The following is a 23,481-nucleotide window of genomic DNA, read 5'->3' on the forward strand; positions in this document are numbered from 1 at the left end:
GTTAGAAATTGTCCCTAAAAAAAATAAATAAAAAACACCAAAAAGTCAGATTTCCACCCTGAATGGCCCGCTGTGAGCAAGGTTTCCAAGAGCGTCCTGTGCAGCATGAGCTGCACTGAGAGTCTCACGTGAGAGCCGCTCTTACCTCCGCCTCAACAGGGTCATCTGAATTCTCCTCCTCTGTGTCCAGCAGCTCAATAGTTAAGACAACCTGGCCTCGACTCTGGTTGAATATAAGCTGCAAAAAGAGAAAATGTATTCAGAAGAAAAGTCCTAACAAACCAAAAGATTTGCATACATTGATAACATCCACTATGTTCTGTTTGTTTCAGCCAAAGAATAGGTAGGTCATGAAGTCTGTTATTTTATTGGCATCTCCTAGAATGATGGTTTAAAGAACAAGTTACCTACCTTTGGTAACGCATTATCGGGTAGAGGCTGTTTCTAGCCACAGATTCCTTACCTTAGAATTATCCCCAGGGTCAAATTGAATTTGGAAACTTTTTGTGAACAGTACCACGGCTCGGTGTGGCGTTGTCCGTCTCGGTGTGGTGTCACAAGTGACGTGCGTGGTGCCTGTATAGGTGTAACCCCAGCGCGCTGAGGTCAGTTTCTTTTTGTGACTTTCCACGCTAGGAGCACAGAGCCACGAAGAACACTGACCACTGGTGTGTAAAACTAGGGCCCTGAAAGGGTATATTCATGTCCTTTAGAAATCCATTTGCAGAGCGGAGACAATGGATGTGTCAGTATGGAATCTGCGTCTAGATAAAAGTCTCTACCAGATAAGGTGTTACCAAAAGCAAGTAAGCTGTTCATCTGATAGAGACTTCTAGCCGCAGATTCCGTGCCTTAGAATAGATACCCAGGTAATACCAATAGGAGGTGGGTTTGCACAACAGTTTCACACTAAAAAGCCCTGCAGGACATAACGAGCAAAGAGCAGGGCTTCGAAAAATCCACTTGCCCGCTCGCAAAATGCACTTGCATTTAAGAGCCAGATTTAATTAGGACAAGCTATTTTAGGTCCGAGTAGAAGACATACTGACATTTGACCTCTGTCTCTGAAAGCCGAGCAAATGTGACAAGATAGCAATAAAAATGCCTTTAAATCTTGTTAAGTGGTCACATTTCCATGACTTTTAGAGACAGAGGTCAAGTGTATTACAGTTAGGTTGAGTAGATTTTTTAAGTTACTAGACCCGCAGGTCTAGTAACCATTTTTAGATTTTTCGAGCCCTGAAGTGACTGGCAAAACTGCTGCCATTGCCTGTTTTAGGTGGTGGCAAACCGATCTAACCAAGGCACTCCCTACTGCTGAAAGAGACCTTTCATCACCACCTTCAGATGGAGAGGTCATTCCAGATTGGCTAGGCATCTTTGGCGGAGTTCATCTGCCCTGGTGTTCAAAGAGCCTGCCACGTGTTGAACCACCAGGGACATGCCCCGATGTTCCAGCCATATCCAGAGGCGCAGGACTTCTTGACAAAGGCTCCACGGACCCCACTCCTATTGTTGCAGTATCACATGGTGGTAGGCAGTTCATAAACACCTGCACTAGCCTTCCCTTGGAGGGTAGAAAGGTTTTCAAAGCCATCTGAATCACCTGGAGCTACTGAAGGTTAATGAGGACCCAAACTCCGTGATGCAGGTGACAGACCTAGCACCAAATGGTGGTCAACTACACCGAAACAGAAAAAGAAAAAACAGACTATTCTGGACCCAACGACTAGATGGCGGAATGATGCACAGCATGTGAATCCAGAAAAGGATTCACGCTGCAAAAGTGTAACTGTCACACTGAAGAGTTAGAAATAAACTTGTTAAAGTAACCCAGAGTATTCCCAAGATGATCTTAGCATGAGCCAGAAAAAGAACTGAGACTATGAGGCAAACTGCCAGTACGATGCATGCAGGAAGGGAAGCTTCGTGCTCCTTAAAGTACCAGTGTATTTTTCTCTTACACTCAGTGAACTCTAGACCAGAGGGGGAACAGATAGCGTGCGTTTTGCTTTGTGGTAGCAAATCTGTATGCATTTCACAATCCACCTAGCTATCCCTGATTTAGAGATGGGGTTGCCTTTATGAGGTGGAGAGAAAGAGACAAACAATTGCTTTGTCTTCCTGAAAGGTTGTGTTCTCTGGATATAGTATAGCAAGGCTCTTTTAACATCCAGTGTGTGTAGAGCCCTTTCTGCAACAGTTTGAGGTTGCGAGAAAAAAACCGGTAGTTCTACCGATTGGTTTAGATGAAAGGGTGAGATGACTTTGGGTAGGAATTTTGGGTTGGTACGTAGGAGAACCTTGTTCGGGTGCATTTGGAGAAAAGGTTCTTGTATTGTAAGTGCTTCTTTTTTCACTGACCCTTCTAAGGGAGGTGATGGCTACTAGGAAAGCTGTTTTCCATGTGAGGAATTGCAGTTCGCATTTATGCAAGGGTTCGAAAGGTGGTCCCATTAGCCTTGTGAGCACTATATTTACGTTCCACACAGGTGAGGGTGGCACTCTGGGGGGAATTATTCGTTTTATGCCTTCCATAAAGGCTTTAATGGCAGGCAATCTGAAAAGTGACAGGTGCTGTCTGTTTTGTAAGCAAGCAGCAATTGCTGCGAGGTGTAGCCGAATGGATGTATATGCTAGGTTACATCTTTGTAGGTGTAGTAAGTAGCATATGATGTGCCGTATGGATGCGTCTAGAGGGTTGATTGTGTTGTTATGGCAGTAAACAACAAATCTTTTCCACTTGGCAGCGTAGCAGGCTCTAGTGGTAGGATGTCTAGCTTCTCTGATAACATTCATACAGTCGGGGGGAAGGTTAAGATATCCGAACTCTAGGATTTCAGGAGCCAGATCGCAAGGTTGAGCTGAGCTGGGTCCGGGTGTCTGATCTCTCCATGGTTCTGGGTTAGGAGGCATGGTGAGAGGTGTAATTTTTGGTGTGGCACTAATGAGAGTTCCAGCAACGTGGTGTACCATGGTTGTCTGGCCCATGTTGGAGCTACTAGAATGAGTGTGAGGGAGTGCTGTTGTAGCTTTCACACCACTAATGGAATTAGTGGGAGAGGTGGAAAGGCGTATGCAAATTTGCCTGACCAGTTCATCCATATCGCATTGCCTTTGGACAATGGGTGTGGGTAACTGGCGGCGAAGCTTGGGCATTTTTTGTTTTTGTGGGTGGCGAATAGGTCTATTTGTGGATGCCTCCACATTTGAAAGAACGGGTGAAGAACTTGCGGGTGAAGTTCCCACTCGTGGATCTGCTGCATCTGTCTGCTGAGCAGATCTGCCATGGTGTTCTGGACTCCTGGGACATGTTGGGCTAGGAGAAAGATTTTGTGTGGAATTGCCCTTCTCCATAAGCTCTGTGCTAGTTGAGAGAGCTGTGGAGAGTGTGTGCCGCCTTGTTTTTGGATGTAGTACATGGCGGTCATGTTGTCCGTGCGGATAAGGACTGCCTTGCCTAAAATCTGTGTGTGAAAGGAGTTTAGGGCTAGAAAGATTGCCAGTAGCTCCAGATGATTGATGTGGAGTAACTTTTGTTGCGCGTCCATGTGCCTTGCACTGTGAGGTGTAGTAGATGAGCTCCCCAGCCGGAGAGCGATGCGTCTGTTGTCAGGATTATTTGTGGAACCGGGTCCAGGAACGGTCGACCTCTGGAAAGATTTGTGGTGTTCCACCACTGGAGAGAGCGATGGGTGCGACCGTCCACCAACACCAGATCTGTCAGTTGCCCCTGGGCCTGGTTCCATTGGCGCGCTAAGCACTCTTGGAGTGGACGCATCTGGAGTCTTGCATGAGGTACTATAAAAATGCAAGAGGCCATCATCCCTATCAGTTGCATAAACACTCTTGCTGGGAGGGAGTGTTGAAGTATGAATGTTTGACGCAAAGCTTGAATGCTTGCGATCCTTGCCGGATTGGGTAGGCAATGGCTTTTGAGGTGTCTATGGTGGCACCGAGGTATTGCTTTATGTGGGATGGCGTTAGCTGGGACTTTTGGTGGTTCACCGTGAAGCCTAGTTGGTGAAGTAGCTGGATTGTAGTGGCAGTGTGGTGTACACATTGGTTGTAGGACGCGGCTTTTATCAGCCAGTCGTCCAGATACGGGAAGACGTGAATGTGCAGCCTTCTGAGATGTGCCACCACTACCGCTAGGCACTTGGTTAATACCCGTGGTACTGTTGTGACCCCGAATGGGAGCACCTTGAACTGGTAGTATTGCCCGTCCACTACGAATCTGAGGTACTTTCTGTGGGCATGGTGTACCGGAATGTGAAAGTACGCGTCTTTCAAGTCCAGTGTGGTGAGAAAGTCGTCCTGGGAGAGGAGGGGAAGTACCTGCTGAAGTGTTACCATGTGAAAATGGTCCGAATGTATGTATGTGTTTAGAGGTCGGAGATCTAAGATAGGTCGTAGAGTCTCGTCTCTTTTCGGTATTAGAAAATATAGGGAGTAGACCCCTACATGTTGCTGATTGTGGGGGACCTGCTCTATTGCGTGTTTTGTAGGAGGGAAACCACCTCCTGCTTTAGTAACGTGGAATGTTCTTGTGACATTGGGCGTTGCCTGGGTGGAATGTTGGATGTGAGTTCTAGGCAGTACCCTGAACGAATAATTTGGATCACCCACTTGTCTGATGTGATGGACTCCCAGATGTGAAGGAAATTTTGTAGTCTGCCCCCGACCGGAGTGGGATGGTCTGGGGGGAGCAGGGGAGAGTCATTGGGTAGGCGGTGTGGCAGAGCGGGCAGTATTTGTTTTGCCTCTGCCTTTATTGTTATTTCCTCTATATCCGCCTCTTTGATAACCTTTTGTGAAGGTGGACTGAGGTGGGGATTTGTAGGACGTGGACACGCTGAGGAGTAGCCTCTGCCCGTGCCACGAAAGGAAGAGCGGCGAAAGGAGCGTCTAGGAGGGTGTGACTGTAGGGCTCCCATAGATTTCGCCGTATCTGTATCTTTTTTCATCTTCTCGAGGGCCTCATCTATCTTTGGCCCGAATAAATGTTCCTGATCGAACGGGTGGTTTAATATAGAGGCTTGTACCTCGGGTTTAAAGCCGGACACACTCAGCCAAGCGTGTCGACGGAGTAGGACACTGGTGTTAATGGCCCTGGAAGCTGTGTCTGCTGCGTCTAAGGCACAGCGTATAGAGGTATTGGTTATGGTCTTACCCTCTTGGATTAGTTCATTGGCCCTATTTTTATATTTTGATGGTTTCTAGCTCATCATAATGCGCCCTGTCTTATCTGGCCAATAGCGCTTGAGTGTTGGCGATACGCCATATGTTAGCTGCCTGTGACGCAGTGCGTTTTCCTGATGCGTCCAGGAGCTTTGATTCCTTGTCAGGTGGTGGTGCTTCGCCTGACGCCTGGGAATTTGATCTCTTTCTTGCGGTGGATACCACTAGGGAATCCAGTGGCGCTGGCCCTTTGATGTAGGCAGGATCTGTAGGGGCAGCTTTATACTTTTTTTCTATACGTGGGTTTAGCACCCTAGCCCTGACTGGGTCTTTAAAAACCTCTGGCACATGTTTTATTAACCCTTTGAGCATAGGTAGTATAGCAGTAGAACTATGTGCTGTATCAAAGGTGTCTAGGAGGAAATCTTCCTCTACTGGGTCAGTGTGTAGCTCTACCCCGTGATAATGTGCCGCCTTCTGAAGTAGGTGGTGAAAACCTAGTGAGTCTTCTGGTGGTGATGGCCTGGATGGATATATGTCATCTTGTGGGACATCTGGAATGTCTGGATTATTATAATCATCCCAGGGGTCTGGGGATCCTGTAGGGGTGGGGTCTTGTGGCACATCTGCTGGGCCGTAGTATGGGTCCCCCTGATCATCATGGTCTGGAGACGGGGTTGGAGAGCGATGAGGCAGGGGTGGAGGGGGTGGAGGGGGTGGAGAAGGTGGAGGGGGCGGAGGTGGAGAGGGTGGAGGAGGTGGAGGAGGCGGGGAAGGCACTCTGAAAGGGGAGGTAGCACAGTCCTTCCTCTTTGGAGGTGGAGCTGGTCTGTCCAAATGTCTCTTTTTAGAAGACAGTGCCAAATGTCCAGTATTTGGATCCTTGGTAAGTGTCTTTTGTAAAGGATCCGGTGTAAAAAGTTCTTGGGACACTGGTTGTTCGGTCGGCGCCGACGTTTTCGGGGCCGATGGCTTCTTAGGCTTGTCTGTGCCGTGCTTTTTGGGAACCTCCGATTTTTTGTTTGGTGCCGATACAGCCCTCGGTGCGGGAGTGTCGGTGCCGGGGGCCTTATGATGTTTGGTCGGCACCGAGAGACTGGGTTTCGACACCGAGGGCTTTGGTGTGGAGCTCCGTGTCGAGGTAGAGGCCGATCTTTTCTTCGGTGCCGAAGGGTGTTTTTCGGCACCGCCGGCAGGCTGGCTCGAGCCCGAGCCGCCGGAAGGCTTACTTGGCTTCGTCACCGGGCCCGAAGGTGGGGTGTTCGAAGCAGTGTCTTTGGTCTTGCCTAGGCCCGAAGGCGAAGGCGTGACCGAAGCCTTTTTGGGTGTCGGCGCGGGTGTGGGAGGGGGTATTTTACTCACGACCCTCTGCGCCGGGGTGATGTCCTCCACATCCGAGTCGTCGGCTTCGGAAGCACTGACGAGGTCCTCTTCGGTGTGCTGGTGTCCCGGAGGTTCGACATCGTCCCCGAAGATGTCGACTGGAACGGATGTCGAGGAGTGCGCCATTTTTCTTCTGGCCCTTCGATCTCGAATAGTCTTTTTAGATCTATAAGACTTGCAGGCGGGACAGTCTCGAGCTTCGTGTTCGGGGAGAGGCAGAGGTTGCACACCTCATGAAGATTGGTGTGGGGGAATTTGGACCCACATCGAGGGCACTTCTTGAATGGAGTCCTTTCCATCAGCCAGGACCGGAGCCTGGAGAGGCCCGAAGGACACCGTCGATGACTGGAATCGAAAGTGCGTCGAAGAAGAAGGTGATTGAGGTAGATTAATATCTAAACAATACCGCGGAGAGCGAGAATTTCGCTTCAATCGTCGAACTGGAATGTTCGGAGCCGGAGCGCGAAGTATTACATCCGAGCCCGATGGCGGAAAAAAACACTCTGAGGATGGAGCCGAAGCCCATGCGCAATACGAACCAAGGGAGGAGTCACCGACCTCGTGACTTCCAAAGACTTTCCAAGAGGAAAAACAAACTGCAAACATCCGGGCCAAACACCAGATGGCGATCTATGCAAAAGTGTGTAATCTACAGCTCATATGCCTCGAACAGTAAGTTCCAGGCCCCTCACCATGAGGCCACGCCAGCTTGTACCACCCATTGCCCATGCCAGTGTTGCCAATTACAGTACATACACAACTACTAGCCATCACACTGCTACAAGTGTGACAAATCAGACTGTTCGAGGCCCCCCCCTCAGAAATGGCTTGTGGGGCAGGTATGAGTTGTTTCAATGTCTATTTGAATAATAAACACCTGTTGTTGTGCTCTTCTCTATATTACATAAACAGTGCCACCATATGGCTGCTGTCATGAGTGCCGGTGTTGACAATTAAGTGCAGGTGCAGAGCACAGGAAACCATCAGTTCAAATGAAGCACTGCTGTTCAGCTAGAAAATGGTTTACATTACTGCTAGTATTCTTCGGTAAGAATTTTGTCATGCAATTAATGTTAACAACATGCTTATATCAGCTCATCAATTTGGATCCTCCCTTACATATGAGCACCATCCACTCATGATTTCAGAGCATCTTCCAATCTGTTATTTGTAACCCACACTACTTATTTTTCTTTTGTCAATAAGTACCTTCAGACTCAATCAAAGCTTGAAGAGAAAATTTATTTCTAGAAAAAGAAGCAGCAAATCAGCACTCGGCTCAGAAACCAATTCTTTTCTGGAAGTGTAATAATGAACCACCAAAGAGTAACTGCGCACAGAAAACAGAATTGCAGAATATTACAGCTGAATCGTGCATGAGGAGGCAAGCAAAAGGTAAAAAAAAAAGATCATCATTAGGATGGCCCTGAGTAATACCTTCTTGCGTTTGGGTGCTCCACAAATCATAGTACATACTAAGAAGCTATAAATAGGCATAAAGCAAAGAAAACAAGGGAGTAAATAATTGATCTTGCACTTTTAAGAGCCAGGCTCTCTAAAGATGAGGAATCCTTCCCCTTGAAGAATAAAGCTCAGTTCTGAGAACCCTAAAAGTATGAAATCTAACTGCATTAGAGACCACATATCCATTGGAAATAGCATGCGAGTATCATCCAAAAAGAAACAAATGGGTAAATTAGGGAAACGGAAATCACCAGATTTCCATATATGCGGGGAGTTACCCAATATTTGGTAGGTATTTCTCATTATTTGCCTTGAGCTGTTCCCCCCAGGGCAGCCTTTTTCACAATGCAAACTTGCCACTTTTCAAACCTTTACTAAAATATTTAGGAAATGTGTAACTTCATTGAGTATCCTAGAACTGGAGTTAGAATGGTAAACTTAAGTTCCCAGTGCCGCCATGCCCACTGCAGTTCAAATCCAGAACACAAACATGCTGTTTAGGGTATCAATTAATAATCCATGAGGTAGAACAGACAATACTCAAAGGATAGGCATTAAAAAACAAATAATACAACACAACATGCACATTCTCCGGAGTATACTAATTGAACTAAAATAATATTCTTAATAACAAACTTAAACCTGTTTGACCGTTCAAATTCCCTTGGCTGTCTGGTCTGCTCATTTTTCTGCCTATTCCTGAAAGAGTCCAGGTGAACCGATGCCCTTGCTGTGTCACTGTATCCCTGTGCCTGCTAGGCCTTTATGGAGTAACTGAATCTTTCTGTCCCATATTGGGATACCTTTGCCATCCTGAGAGTAGGGTTTATAGCAAGGGTGTAATCTGTAATCTAATGGAGAAGCCCTGGTCTTCTAAGAAACGCTGCATTAGGTTTCTTGACACATTTTCAACATTGCTACATACCTTGAAGCAGTTCTCATCAGCCATAAGTTGCTCCGCTTTTCGCTGGAAGTTGGCTTCAGCAAGGGTGCGGGATGACTGCGTGCCTAGAAGACCTCCAGTTGCTCCACAACTGCTCTCTGACAAATAAAGTTCCGTCACTTGTACACAGATCTCATCGCTCACTATATGCTGAAGCTAGGAAACAAAATGGTTGATTAGTAGCATAATTGAAAAGTTAAGGAGACAGATAATAAAGAAGGAAAAGTGAATCCCCAGACAAGGATATCTACATTAAATGTATAAACATTACAATATCTCCGCATGTGTGCAGTTACCAAAATTGGTATTGTAAATATTTTAATGAGCACAATCAAACCAACTGATATTAAGCATAAATTGGAGAAAGCAAGTGGGCTAGTTAAGACCTATTAATCCTTTCGAATTGGGAGAATGACGAGAGGGAGTGCTCAAGATAGCCACTAAGTTAATAAGTCTTGTGAGAACTGGCAGCCTCCTTATTGTGCCTTGTGCCAAATACCACCAAGATAGAATACCATTTCTAATCAGAAAGCCTTGGGTTGCTTCGGGAGCCAGACAGCGGGTGAGAGCTCTGAACCTGCTGAGTGCAGCCGCTTGGGCTGCGTGCGGCTAATTCAGCTGCAGCAAGCACCCACAGGAGGGGCGCACTCGGGAACTCCAGCAGCTTCATTTCTGCCGGTGTGGGTAAGACTGGTTTGAGGACTGCCGGCCCAGGGGAACTTGTTGCTAAGTTAGCGAAGGAACACTCTTAACTTTACATTAGAGCCAAAGTGGACTTTTGAGACTTGGTCTACTAGTGGGGCATACCCTGGATGTTACCAATTGTGAATGGGGAATAACCACATTCACTAGAGAGAAGAGGGATCGGGAAACGGAACCTACAAAGAACCACTGGAGCCACAAATTCAGAAGGCACAGTATAACTGTTTGTGAATGTGATTTTTTCTGTGTGTGGATAGCGGAAGAAATCGAATACGTCTACCTTTTTATAAAAGTGCGTACATGGCTGGGCAATGATATATTGTTGTGTGCATGTTGAGTTGTGAACATGTGACCACTAATCTGTATCTTTGCCACTCCCACCCATGCCAGGGGATCCTTGCAATGTCTGGATCATGCTATCCTAAGAGTCAATTGCAGAAGCAGTACTTGGCCAGTTACTCAGGATCCATAGTAATTAGGCCCCGGGACCTTGGGAGTAGAAGACTTCAACCACCATGGTTGGGCCTAGTAGCTGTGTGCTCCTTGGCCCTGTGGAAGGGGTTCTGAAATGCACTATCCAGCCTGTGTGGGCTTAATCTGTGGAAGTAGTTACAGAATGAGGCTTCTTGTTGAATACCTTTCCCTTTGACACGTTTTGAACATTACACTATATCCTTTTCCTATGAAATCTTCCTTTAACTATCACCAGATTCTCCCAGTTAGTTCGTAGTCTGTCATTAATTTTGTAACCCTTCTTGAAGTGGTCTTATGTGTAATATGGAGAATGGGATAAATGGTATGCAAGAGACCATCACACAGTAGTTTCATCACTCTTTTTACTGCCATTGTCCCTTCTGGTAGAGGAGAGCCTATTCTGTTAGTGCAGTGATTCTTTTTTATAAAAGGAAGACTTTCCCCTTTTTGGAGTTGAAGGTCGCCCCTAGAAAACCTTTTCTCAGGTGTGGGATGATTTCTCCAAATTGAGGGTAAAACACAACCTATGAATGGTGTGCATATCGTCCCCTGCCTTCTTGAAGTGAGCTGCCACCATCATGAGGCACTTTGTGAATACCCTTGGTGTTCACTTTATACCAAAGCGCAGCACTTTGAACTGGTAATAGGAGTTGCTTACCATAAACCTGAGATATTCCTTGCAATGCGAATTCATTGGGGTATGAAAACAGGCTTCTTTCAGATCTAAGGTAGCCATGCAGTCCCTTTCTAGCATGGTTATGGCCTCCTGGAGTGAGGTCATTTTAAACTTTTGTGTTTTTATGCATTTGTTTGCCTCATCTTTTGATACTGTTTTTGGACCACGATATACAAGGAATATGCCCCTTGTCACGCTCCGCAGGCATACTTAATCTATGGGTTGCTTTTGTAGCAGTTCCTTTAACTCATGATGTAGCCATTAACAAAATGGTTACTTACCAGTAGGAGTAGTTTTGCAGCTTGAAGAGTTTTCTGGATTCATATGCTGTGCATTATTCCGCCATAGTGGTTGGGTCTGGAATTGTCCATTTTCTCTTTTTTCTTTCTTGATTTGGTCGCCGTTTACCACCATTTGGTGCCAGATACGTCCCCTGTGTGACGTCAGAGGGTATCCTGGAGGTCGACGTGCGTGGTAGCCATCTTCGGATTCTTTTTTCTGTGTTACTTTGTTTTGAAATCCTTCTGATGGTCCTTAATAAACATTGATGTAGTCTTTTTTTCTTCCTACCTGTTTGTTGCCTTTGCAGTGGTAGGCTGGGTGGGTGGCATGTGAATCCAGAAAACTCTTCAAGCTGCAAAACCCCATTTTGTTTTGCAGCGTGAATACTTTTCTGGATTCACATGCTGTGCATTAGATTATGTAGCGGTTTCTCCCGTCCTGGGGAGGCTGTGGTACAAGGAAGTTTTTGAAAACAGGTGTTGTGGCACTCTGTCCAATTTGAGCTTCATTATTCATTTGTATGTCCACACAGTAATGTCTTGTGAAGGTGTGTAGTGATGCCCATGTTGCTGCTGCGCAGATGGCATCGATGGATACGTTGGCCATAAGTGCTAGTGTTGCTCCTTTCTTTCTAGTGGAGTACGCTGTAGGTTGCATGGTCAGTTCCTTATTAGCCTTTTTGTAACATAGTTGAATAGCTATTATCCATCTTGCAATTGTTGCCTTTGTGATTACAGATCCTGTGTTGGTGTGTGAGTAAGCCACAAACAATTGTTTTGTTTTCCTTATTCCTTCTGTTTTTTTCAGATAGTAACGCCCTCCTTACATCCAAGGTATGGAGGATTTTTTCTGCTTTAGTTTGTGGATTTTTAAAGAAAACTGGTAGCAGGATTTTCCGATTTAAGTGATATTGAGATACCACCTTTGGTAGAAACTGTGGGTTGGTCTTTAAGATTACCTTATCTTTGTGGATTTGCAAGTAGGGTTCCTGTATTGTTAAAGCGTGTAATTCACTCACTCTGCGTAGTGATGTAATCGCTATGAGGAAGGTTGTCTTTAGGGTGATATGCTTGATGTCTGCTTTCTGCATGGGCTCAAAGGCTCCTTTCATTAGTTGGGAAAGTACGGTATTTAAGCTCCATGTTGGTACTGGTGCGGCTCTTGGTGGAGCTATCCTTTTTGCTCCCTCTAAGAATCTTTGTATGACTGGTCTTGTGAAAAAACTCTTGCATGATTCTCCTCTTGTGTATGCCACTATGGCAGCCAGGTGCACCTTTAGGCTTGAGAAATGTATGCCGCTGTCCAAGAGGTAAGTTAGATATGTGATAACTGTTTCTTGGGTTTTTACGATACTTGTCATGTTGTTGGCGACGTACCATGTGGTATATCACTTCCACTTTGCTGTACAGCATTTTCTTGTGGATTGCTTTCTTGCCTCCGAGTATCTCCATCGTTCGTGATGGTAGATTGAGATGACCAAATTCTATGTATTCAGGCTGTTAGTTGTAGCGTTGCTGGCTCTGGGTGACAGATCTGACCCGGTTGTAATGTCACTAGGTCCTTTTTGGGCTTGATCCTGATCATTTGTCCCTTGGATAGTTCCAGGAGGGTTGAGAACCATGTTTGTCTTAGCCAACGAAGGGCGATGAGAATCATGTTTGTCCCTGGTTCTTTTGCCCTTTGCAGTAGCCTTTGTATTAGGGGTATTGGTGGAAAAGCGTAAACAAATGTCTGAGACCAGTTTAGTGAAAGCGTATTTTCGTTTGACAGGTGGTGTGGAAACCTCGAGGCAAAGCATTGGCATTTCTTGTTCTGTACTGTTGCAAATAGGTCCAACACTGGTGTTCCCCAGATGCTGAATAGGTACTGGAATATTGTTTGTTTCAGTTCCCATTCGTGTGAGCAGTTGTTCTGTCTGCTCAGTTGGTCTGCTGTGATGTTGTCTACTCCTGTTAGATGTACAGTTTGCAGATGTATGTCTTGCAGTATTGCCCAATGCCATATTTCCTGTGCGATATTGCTCAGAGGGAAGGACTTTGTTTCACCTTGCTTGTTCAGCTAGAACATGGTGTTAGTATTGTCTGTTTGTATCAGGATTGTTCTCTTCTGAATATGTTTCTGGAATGCCTTTATTGCCAGAAGAACAGTTTTCAACTCCAGGTAGTGTGTGTTTCGTGGAGTCCTCCTCGCTCCATTGTCTATGTATTTTTAAATTGCTTAGATGTGCCCCCCATCCGTTGAGGGATGCATCTGTTGTGATTGTCACAGATTGAGTTGGATCCCTGAAAGGTCTCCCCTGTGCTATGTTGTTGGATGCCCACCGTTTTGTCTGTGCTTGCACCCCTTGTGTAACCACCACTAGATCCTCCCAACTCCCTGTGGCTTGCGACCAGCTGTTGGTGAGCCATTCCTGGAATAGGCGCATGTGTAGGCGAGCGTGGGGAATGAGTGGGATGCATGATGCCATCATGCCCATAGTTTCATCACCTTCCTCTCTGTCAGAGACTGTCCCTTGTGATAGAGGGCTGATTTGTTGTGGATGGCTTGTATCCTCTCCTGTGTGGGATAAGCCTTTGCATCTTTTGTATTGAGTCTTGCTCCTAGAAATCTCTTTTCTCTTTCTGGGGTGATTGAAGATTTTTTGTGGTTTATTGAGAAACCCAGATTTTCCAGTGTCTGAATTGTCTTCTGGACATGAAGGAGGCATATTTGTTTTGTGCTTCCCCTTATTAGCCAATCGTCCAAGTAGGGGTATACGTGGACCTTGTCTTTTCTTAGGTGTGCGGCCACCGCTGCTAAGCACTTTGTGAACACCTGTGGAGCTGATTTTATTCCGAACGGGAGTACCTTGAACTGGTAGTGTGTTCCGTTGTGTAGGAATCATAGGTATTTTCTGTGTCCTTTGTTTACTGGGCTGTGCAGATAAGAGTCTGAGTTCTAGTGTTGCCAAGAAATCCCCTCTTTGGATTTGTGGTGGTATTTCTTGAAGTGTGCACATTTTGAAGTGTTGAGTCTGTATGAATTTGTTTATGAATCGTAAGTCCATGTTTGGCCTTAGGGTTAGGTCTTGTTTTGGTACCAGGAAGTATTGGGAGCAGTTTCCTGTGTGCCAATCTTGTCTTGGTACTCTCTCTATTGCCTGTTGTTGGTACAGTTCTTTGATCTCTATGTTTAGCAGAGTCTGTTCTGAAGTTGTGATCCCTTTCTACTGATTGTGGTAAAGAGATCATCTTCCCCCCACTGGTGTCTTGTGTGGGTCCTTTCTTGTGTTGGAGTCAGTTTGAGCCATTTCCTCTCCCTCTGGAAGTTTGGCCTCTTCCTCTCCCGTTACCTCACCCTCGTAAGGGCTGTTTCTGCTGCTGCAATCCCTGGTAGCTAGATTGCTGACTTGTTTGCTGGTTAGGGTTTTGTCCCAGGCTTTGTTGGAGTGGCTGTTGGACTTGGCTGAAGCTGCCTCTTCCGGTGGTCTTTCTGTTAGAGAAGCCTCCTCTTTTGAAAGAACCTCTTTGTTGCAGGTCCCCCATTGCCCCTGCTGTCTCGTTGTCCTTTTTAGTTTGTTGTAGTGATTCATCCACTTCCTTTCGAAATAGCTCTTGTCCATTAAAGGGTCTAATTACTATTGATGTCTGAACTTCTTGCTTGAATCCAGATATCCTGAGCCAGACATGTCTTCAGAGTATAGTTCCTGTGCACATTTGCCTGCTTGTGGCATCTGCTGCATGTAGTGCAGATTTTAGTCATGTGTTGACTATGTTTTTTCCCTCTTGGATTACCGCCTTTGCTCTCTTCCTGTCATCCTCTGGGAGTTTGTTGATCAACTCCTTCATTTCGTCCCACTGTTGGTGGCCACATCTGTTGAGCAAGGCATTTGAGTTGGCAATGCGCTACTGTGTCGCTGCCCCCTTTTCCATTCTTCTCCCCACTAGGTCCATCCTTTTGCTCTCCTTCTCTGGAGGAGGTCCTGTGTTGGAGACCGCATTTGTTCACCTCCTAGCCGTGGTTATAATGATTGAATCAGCTGTGACGTTTCCCTGTATGTATTTAGGCTCTTTTGTCGAAGTTTTGTACTTCTTCTCGACTCTTGGAGTGATCCCCTTGATGAAAGCTGGTTCTTTGAATGCCTCCTTGCCTTGGTCCAAAATACTTGGGAGCATGGGGAGGTATTGTGTGCCTCTTGTTGTAGGTGCCAGACTTTCCAGCAGGAAACATGTATCCCCTTTTTCTTCGTCTAGGGGCACCCCAAACTGGTTTGATGCCCTCTTCACCACTTCGTTGTAGAAAGCGATGTCATCTGAGGAGGATGCTTTCGAGGGATAGCTGCAGATTCTGCAGATTTCTTTCTCTGGACTCTCGGAGTCACGATCGTTCCAGTCATCTTCGAAGTTACCTTCATTCTCGTTATCCTCCGGTAAGTTTTTGTATTCCTCGGGGCCTTCGCTTCGAGGTTCCGGTGTTGGTGGAGAGTTGAAGATAGTCTCTTCCTCCTCCTCGGCTTCTTCTCCCTCTTTGGCGTCGACGTTCTCTGGTTCTGCTTCCAGTGCATTAGGGATTCGAAAATCTTTTAAAGATTCGTCGAACTCAGTCTTTCTTTGTAAGAGAGCAGCCATTTCTTCCTCGAGGCTTCTCCTTTTGTTTTGGACTTTCCCTCATCGGAGACCTTTTGATGGGTCCCGTGGGTTTCTTTTGATCGCGGGTGATCTTCGATCGCCTTTTTGTTAGACGTCAAGGCTGCCTTTGCCGGCTTTGGATCGTGGCCCTTCGGTTCCGACAGATCTTTGTTTCTTACCTTCTCAGTCTTCTTTTTCGACTCCTTCGCCTTCTTATCGGCGTGTCTCTTTTCGGCATCCTTTTCTATGAGTTCAACGTCCGAACCTTCGTGTGTCGATTCTGCTGGAGCTGCGAGCTCCTCCTCGTCGCTGGAGAACCCCATTTCGCTCATGCTAGGTTTCTTCAAGGCCTGCAACATCGTGTTGTAGTGGGCCTGTCTCTGGTTTCGGCGCGTCCTTGAGTGCCTTCGGCAGGAAAGCTGAACAGGCCCCACAGTCTTCGTCTTGGTGTTCTAACACCAGGCAGAGGTTGCACACGGTGTGTGGGTCTCGTTCTGCATTTTTGTGATGGCACTTAGGACAAAATTTGAAGGGTGTATTCTCATTGGCCCCTCCCTTGCCATTTGTGTCCTGGAGTGTTCCTCGTGTCGTTCTCAGACGATGTTCCGTTGAACTTTCAATGATAATCTTCCTTCTTGAAGTTTTTTCGGGCAAAACGCAAAACTTTCTTCCGAGCTTCACGTCGTGCTTCCAGACCCAACGACGGAAAAAAGAATCTGAAGATGGCTACCACGCACGTCGACCTCCAGGATACTGTCTGACGTCACACAGGGGACGTATCTGGCACCAAATGGTGGTCAACAGCACCAAAACAAAAAAAAAAAAAAAAATGACAATTCCGGACCCAACCACTAGATGGCGGAATAATGCACAGTGTGTGAATCCAGAAAAGGATTCACGCTGCAAAACGTTCTTTCCCCAAGTAAAAGCTTTTCTTTTACATTTGGTGGCTTGTGTTCCAATTCTGTGGAATATCCATACTGTATTATGTTTAGTACTGATTTCCTGGAGGAATTGTATAATTTTTCCCCCTACCGGTGTTATTTATTCAGGGGTCTTTCTTAAACAGTCATTTGGAGGTTAATGTCCCCTGGGGGTCTGGCACTTGCCCTCACTCTTAAGGCTGCCTTTAGTATTGTTAGGACTGCCATGATGTGGCAGATCCCAGGGCCATGGTGGCTTGTGTTGTTTATATCTGTACCTGTGGTTGGGCAATGTGGAAAGATGCTCTGCTAGGTGTACCGCTTTTAAAAGGAACCCATGAATTGCGAGGTACCCATGGCCTTGGTCATGTTGTTTCCTTTCACCTTTCTTGAAGTTTTTTGTCCACAGCTGACCCAAACAAGTTCCCCCTGTGAAGGGTATGTTAATTATAGAGGCCGGCATCTCAAGCTTAAACTCCAAATAATCTGAGCCATGCATGTCTCCTGAGAGTGGTACCTGTGCACATTTATGCGTTTGAGATTTCTGCAGTGTCAAAGGCAGATTTGAGGAATGTGTTAGCTATTATTTTGCCTTCTTGTATGACCCCTTCGCCTTTTTCTTACACTTATCTTGGAGGTGCTGCATCAGTTCTCATCACCTCTCAATTGTTAGTGGCAGTACCAGTTGATAAGAGAAATTCTGTAGGAAAGCTTATTATTTGAGGTAGACACGAGTCCATCTCAAAGGATAAGGCCACCATCTGCTAGATGACACACAAATTAAATAAAATAAACATGTGCTCAATCCCTGCTAACATGACACAAAGCAACCAGGCTTAAATCTAAGGTAATGTGAATAGTATCTAAGCAAGGCATACACAGAAGAAAAAGTTGCCCAAAACACACAATTCCACAACCTAGTTAAAATAAAGAGTAAATCTTAGGAGGAGAACAAGACCATGACATAGATATTAATGTCTGAAGAGTTTAGTGAAAATATAGCCACAAGAAAAAAAGCACAAAGTAGCAACAATAGTCAATCGGTTGGAGTGGTAGACAGGGAGCTAGGCAAACTGACAGTGAGTCCTGGTAGAATACACCAAATGGATTGGTCACAGTGAAAGTATGTCCCTTTTTAAGATGAAAACAACTCCGTCAGCAGGCTGCTGCTGAAACTGTAGCTGCCACCATGCAAATGGAAAGCGAATACTTGAAGCAGGTTAGAGCTTCGGAGACTTCTTGCTAAAAATTGATTAAGGCCAAACCCAAAATAGTACTTGATAGTTTTTTCGGAGGAGCTAGAAGCCTAGACTGGGATGAAGCTGAAATTCAATCCAATGCTGGGGAACTGCCAGTTGGATACTTTGCCCCCTAAAGCTCTGGAGAAAAAGTTTTTTTTAAAGTTTCCATATTTGTTTTGGTTCCCCAACAATCACATGGGTACACTTCAAAAGCCCCCAGGACTTATGGGGAATGCACTTGGAGACTCTCCGGGTGTCGGGCTGAGGCCAACAGCAATATGCAGTTGTCATTGGTCTCAGCTGCATACTCCAAGGAAAAGCCTCTTTCAACTTTGTTGCGTCTCTGTAGCTACAAAGGAGCTTGTCCCAGCTGACAACTAGAGTCTACTTCTTTGTCTTGGATACAAGAGGGAGCATGTTCAGTCCTTCAGCACTCCTCTAATGTCCTGCTGCATACAATGTCAGAGTGCCCCCAACTCTCAAAATCCAAGATGGGGAAAGCTGTCCCCCCCTTGTGCAGAGCCTGTGTGCCCACACATAGATATAGCCAAAGTAAAGAGCAGTCCCCTCTTATGTTGACACTCAAAATCTGTTTTGCGGGTAGCTTTCCTACTTCTGGGTTTAGTGACATCCTGACTACAAGGACAAAAACTGTGACTTTACATGTGTAACCTAAAATTTGTTTGTTACAGCACAGGATCCTTCGAAATTATTTAACTTCTTTAAAAGTACCCCCCAAAAAACCTATCACTATCTAGTTTGCTGGCTGACTGGTATCATCCAGCCTGCTACCACAGTTTGAGCCCCTGCAGGTAAAAGCCCACGCTGAGACAAGAAACAATGCCTGCTCTGGAGGAAGGTGTTCACACCTCCTCCAGCACAATGTGAAGGCCCGAGGTTTCAAAGCCCCCGATTCTTTGATATGCAACCCCAGCTTCCACAGACTTGGGAGTGTTCACCCCCTGCCCGGAAGCCCATTTGTCACCAGGACAAGCAGGAAATTAGCTATGCAAGTAGGCGTGTTGCACCACCAAGCTAGCACACCCCTAAGGTGGGCTGCCAGATGTGCTCCACGAAAGAAGGGTCCGACCATCTTGTTTTTGGTATAATTAGGAGCTCTGGGACAGAGGAATGCTTACTCCCCACAGGAAGCGGTCATATAGGGGGTGGAGTGACCCCAAGGGTAAGTAGTCCATTGGCTACTACCCTTCATTCCCCTTAATACCCCCTAAATTCAGTGGTGGTCCCTGACACCAGGAACTCAGATGCAACATACTACAAGAAGAAGGACAAAGAGCCGAAGAACGCAAGAACTGTAGACTAGCTGAGGACTTGGCACCAAACCCTGCCTGCCTGCTCCTGTCCCGACAATTGCAAAGACAGACTCATCCTGCAGCTGTGCATCCCCCCCAAAGCCTCTGAGGGCTGCCAGCACTTCGCCAACCAGCCAGCATCTTCCTTGAAGTGAAGGAGCCATGTCCCTGTTACCTGCAGGGAAGTGGAGGAGCCACTTCCCTGTATCCTGCAGGCACCGCTGGCATGCACCGATTGCAACATTTGGTACACAGATTTGCTGACCACCGGGCCAACCGACACATAAGCTGCCCAAGAAGAGGTCACCGTCCTCCAAGAGCACAGATCCGTCTCCTCACCAAGTTTGGATACACCAGGACCCACCTTGCACCAATACCAGGGGTACCGCAGCCCTTGCAGCAGCTTAGCCTTGTCTATAAGATGCAAAATCAGTTTAGTGTTGTCCGCGTAATGTCAGTTAGGGATAAAACCCGCTTGATCAGGGCCCACCAACCCAGTCATTAAAGGTGCGAGGCAGGCTGCTAAAATACCCTTGAATAGTTTTACATCAACATTTAAGAGGAAAATGGGTCTATAAGACCCACACTGTTGCTTGTCCTTGCCTGGTTTCGCTGAACCACTATGGAAGCTTCTGTCGTGGAAGGGGGGGTGGGGTGGGGGCTAGGGAGGCCCTTATGCGTTAATTGTTCTGCCTAGATCTATTTTTCAGATTCTCTGCATGGCACTGTAGGTCTAGCTGCTGATCTAAGAGGCACAGTATTTCCTGTTGCAATTACTCTATTTCTTCATCCCGGGTAATCTCATGGTTTTCCAACGCATCTACTCTATCTCCGATGTCGGTCAACTTTTTTCAAACCACATGTAATTCACGCACTAGATCTCTCTTGACCACCAACAGGTCATCCCGCAATGAGGCAAACAGGGTCTCCAGATATGGGCCACCCCACCTGATGCCATCTGCCCGTCCTTTTTCTGGGGGCCCGTGGATTCGCAAACATGTCCTTGAGTGTGCCCCCCTTGTTGCGTTTGGACGTCATGTAGCCAACTAAGTCTGTATCGGTAGACAGATGTCAAATGTCCTCAATCCAGAGTCCGCACCGGTCCCTGATCCAACCTCAACTAGTCATGCTGCACCTCATAGGGGAGTGGGCTCTCTCCAGTCAGTCAGTCGCAGGGCCCTTTCCACAGACCCTCACTGGAGCGAAGCATCCCGTTCAAAAAGGCCAGCCACGCACCTGATCATCCTGCGTCTCTCCGCCCCAGCGGCCAGCTCTCACAACAGGGTCTCTTCACCTACGTGATCTAGGCTTCAGGCGAGTTCCCTCGCCGGAGAAACCTCAGGGGCCCCCTCCGCCTCAACACCAGCCTCCGTGATCTCGGAGGGCTTAACTCGGGGCCCAGTTTCAACTCCAGGCCCTCAACTGCACACTGCCTCTCTTCCTGCCGAACTTTCAGAGCCTGCTGTCAGCCCCCAGCACAAAGGGCCACCCCCAGCCAAGACAAGGGGGGCCCAACCAGTCAGGCAGGACGCAGCCCTCTCCAAATGCAACCCAGGAGCACAGCCGTCCGGCTCCTCCGCCACCACCACAGAGAGGCTTTCCTAGCTTTTAAGGCCAAATCACATCAGGCGGCCCACTTTGTCGCTATGTGTGGACCACCACTGCTCTTCAGGTCCTCCAGGGGCCAATTAGAGGGGAACCAGCCCAGACCTTCGGCGGCCAACCACCCCAGCGGGTCGCAGCTCCAGCAGGCAGAACGACGCGGCCCAGACCTTCAGGGGGTTGGTGGGCAGTCGCAGGCTCAGCAGCATCTAGTCTGTCGCACCGCTCCCGCCGTCTTAGGTCTGCGCAGGCCCAGAAGCCTCCTTGCCAAGCCGCACGGTCTCAGCCCGAGAGTACAGCTTTGCAATAAGTTCGAGGAACCCCGTAGGGGGCTCCGCCATCCACAGCAGCAGCTCTTCCCCACAGCTCCTTGCTTGAGAATGATTGGGGGGACAGGCGGAAAGGCCGGGTGGCAGCAAGGATGGAGGGACCGAAAAACACGTCATATCCGTCAGCCATCTTGGCCACGCCCCACCATGTACCTTTTCACATGCATTGAGGATTGATTAGGAGGGCTCTACGAGTCAAATAGGGTATTGTATGACTCCTTGTCCTTGCGTAAAGCCAGGTTGAGAAGGTGTGCTCTCAGTGGTGTCCTTTGTTTTAGACTTTGAGTATCTAGGTTAACTCTGCCTTCTACTATCGTCTGTTTTGGCATCAAAGTGGCTTTTGAACCCAAATGCAAGACCTCAGTTCAGAACGGCTTTGATCTTGAGGTCTTAGGTTTTTTTGTGGTGTTTCCACACCCTTGTGTGGCTTCCTGTGCAGCGCTTTCCCCCCATGATTGTGGCAATTCTTTGACATCTGATCCTTGATCTCCCTGGGGGTATCTTAAACAATTTCAATTGATTAGGAGATTCCCAAGTCCGTAAGTGAGTGTTGGGGTTGTCTTGATTGCACCATTGCATAAGGCATCCAACATTGTTCCTCCCTCACTTCAATGTTTCAGGGAAAGAACTCAGAACACACTTACCTCCCTTTCAGCTGATGGTCTTTAAATAGTCACAAATTGCACACCTTGCATTACTTTCTGCACAATATTGTGGTGCCATTTGAGGCAAAATCTAAAAGTGGTGTTCCTTCACCAACATCGCCATGCTGTCAATTCTCTGACCATGTGGCCTAAGCCCAATAGAAAATCTGTGGTTTTCAAAGTTTTTTTTCAGTTGCGACTCCCCCCTTCGGGGTTGTTCCTGATCAATGACAACAGCGCTCTTTCGGTGCTTCCATGATTTTTCTGAACTTATGATCCACAGCTGTAGACCTTGCTACCGTAATTAAGAACGGAAAAAAGAATGTGAAGATGGTGACCACGCACTGAGGGTTCAGGGTGCATCTGAAATAGCCAAGGACAGGCATCCTATTAGTCATAGAAAACAGGAGTGGAAGGAATTTCCGAACCAAACCAAAAGATGGCGGAATCACGCACAGTATGTAAATTCAGAAAAGATTCAAGTTGGTAAAAACAACTTTTATTGAGCTTTTTGGTCTACACATTCTGAAATGGCTCAATGTTCGTTAACAATCAACTAAATCAAGATTAGCAATTAATGTAAGCTTCCAGCCTACACAGTACACGATCAAAACCCCCATTCCCATGCAGAAACAGTCTCACCTGTCGGACGATACTCTGGATAAGTTTGTCCATGGTAAAGGCAATAAAGGCATGGATGGTAAACATCTCTCGCAGGGAGTCCTCATACTGAAGTGCTTCCATATTGCCATCCAGAAGATTCCTCACCATGTCAAGAAATGCAGGATAGTAGTCCTCCACATCTATATCCACTGCAAAGAGAAAGGAAATGGAGCATTGGGGGGAAAGGATCATACACCACTTGCCTGACCAAGGCAAGAAAGAGACCACATCTCAGCTCCAGCTGAAACAGCATGTATCCTGGAAGCCTATTGCTGCAAAGCTGCAGAAGTGCACAATAATTACAAACAGAGGATGACAGGAAATCTCAAATGGCGAAGGAAGGAGCAAGATTGCCATCAAACTTATGATGGGAATTAATGTTCTGCAAATTCAGGCACTGGACCACACTAGTGCAATAAAAAAAAAGTCTTCTCCATTCATTAATGCATTCAACAATGAGAAGCTCCAAAAATTAACTTGTTGGTCATCCATGAAAATGTTTCATTAGTATGGATTTCCCAAACAGAAAGCGTTCAAATCCAAGCATTTTACACAATATTGGTTACGTCACTGGGTTATCCAAAGCTTTGTGTAATGAACCACTATTTTATTTTTAACACACCACAGGTCAATAGATTTGGCATGGAGGATGAAGTGCTTTCAGTATGAAAGAGGTAATACTTCAGGACAGCTTTAACTAGTGGCTCTGAAGGAAAATCTTGGGCTTTAAATAAACACTACTACAACAGTAAAGGATCAAAACAGGTACTCAGCACATCGCACAGTGTCAAATAAGACTATTAGAAGCGGGCTTGGTAGGCCATCAGAGCGATATACAAAACAAATTAGGAAAAGGAGAAGAACTCTATTATGTCTTTTTTGGGGGGGGGGGGAGGGTGGGGAGGAGGAGCGATTCGGATTGGTAGAAAGCTTGCTCGTTGTGAATTTCAGGATTAAGTTGTGATTTAAAGGAATAGTCATAGGAATGAACTTCAAAAGTGGTCTAGTTTAGAGAATTTAAGGTAAAGATTTTGATTTTGGATTGGTTTGAGGA

The 23,481-nt window shown here is 46.6% G+C and overlaps 1 protein-coding gene across 7 annotated transcripts in view; it reads right to left on the reverse strand.

The window, feature by feature from the left end:
* Positions 1 to 23,481, reverse strand: part of SIN3A (SIN3 transcription regulator family member A) — an 822,316-nt gene that overhangs the window by 74,196 nt on the left and 724,639 nt on the right. For all 7 annotated transcript variants that reach the window (XM_085643842.1, XM_085643840.1, XM_085643838.1 and 4 more), the window contains 3 exons: positions 22,407 to 22,576; positions 8,954 to 9,127; positions 146 to 238 (listed from right to left, as the gene is read on the reverse strand). In XM_085643842.1, the coding sequence (XP_085499968.1) occupies positions 146 to 238; positions 8,954 to 9,127; positions 22,407 to 22,576 (437 nt within the window). The remainder of the gene's footprint in view (positions 1 to 145; positions 239 to 8,953; positions 9,128 to 22,406; positions 22,577 to 23,481) is intronic.

This window comes from Triturus cristatus, chromosome 3_1, assembly GCF_964204655.1.
Source record: "Triturus cristatus chromosome 3_1, aTriCri1.1, whole genome shotgun sequence".
Taxonomy (NCBI): Eukaryota; Metazoa; Chordata; class Amphibia; order Caudata; family Salamandridae; genus Triturus; species Triturus cristatus.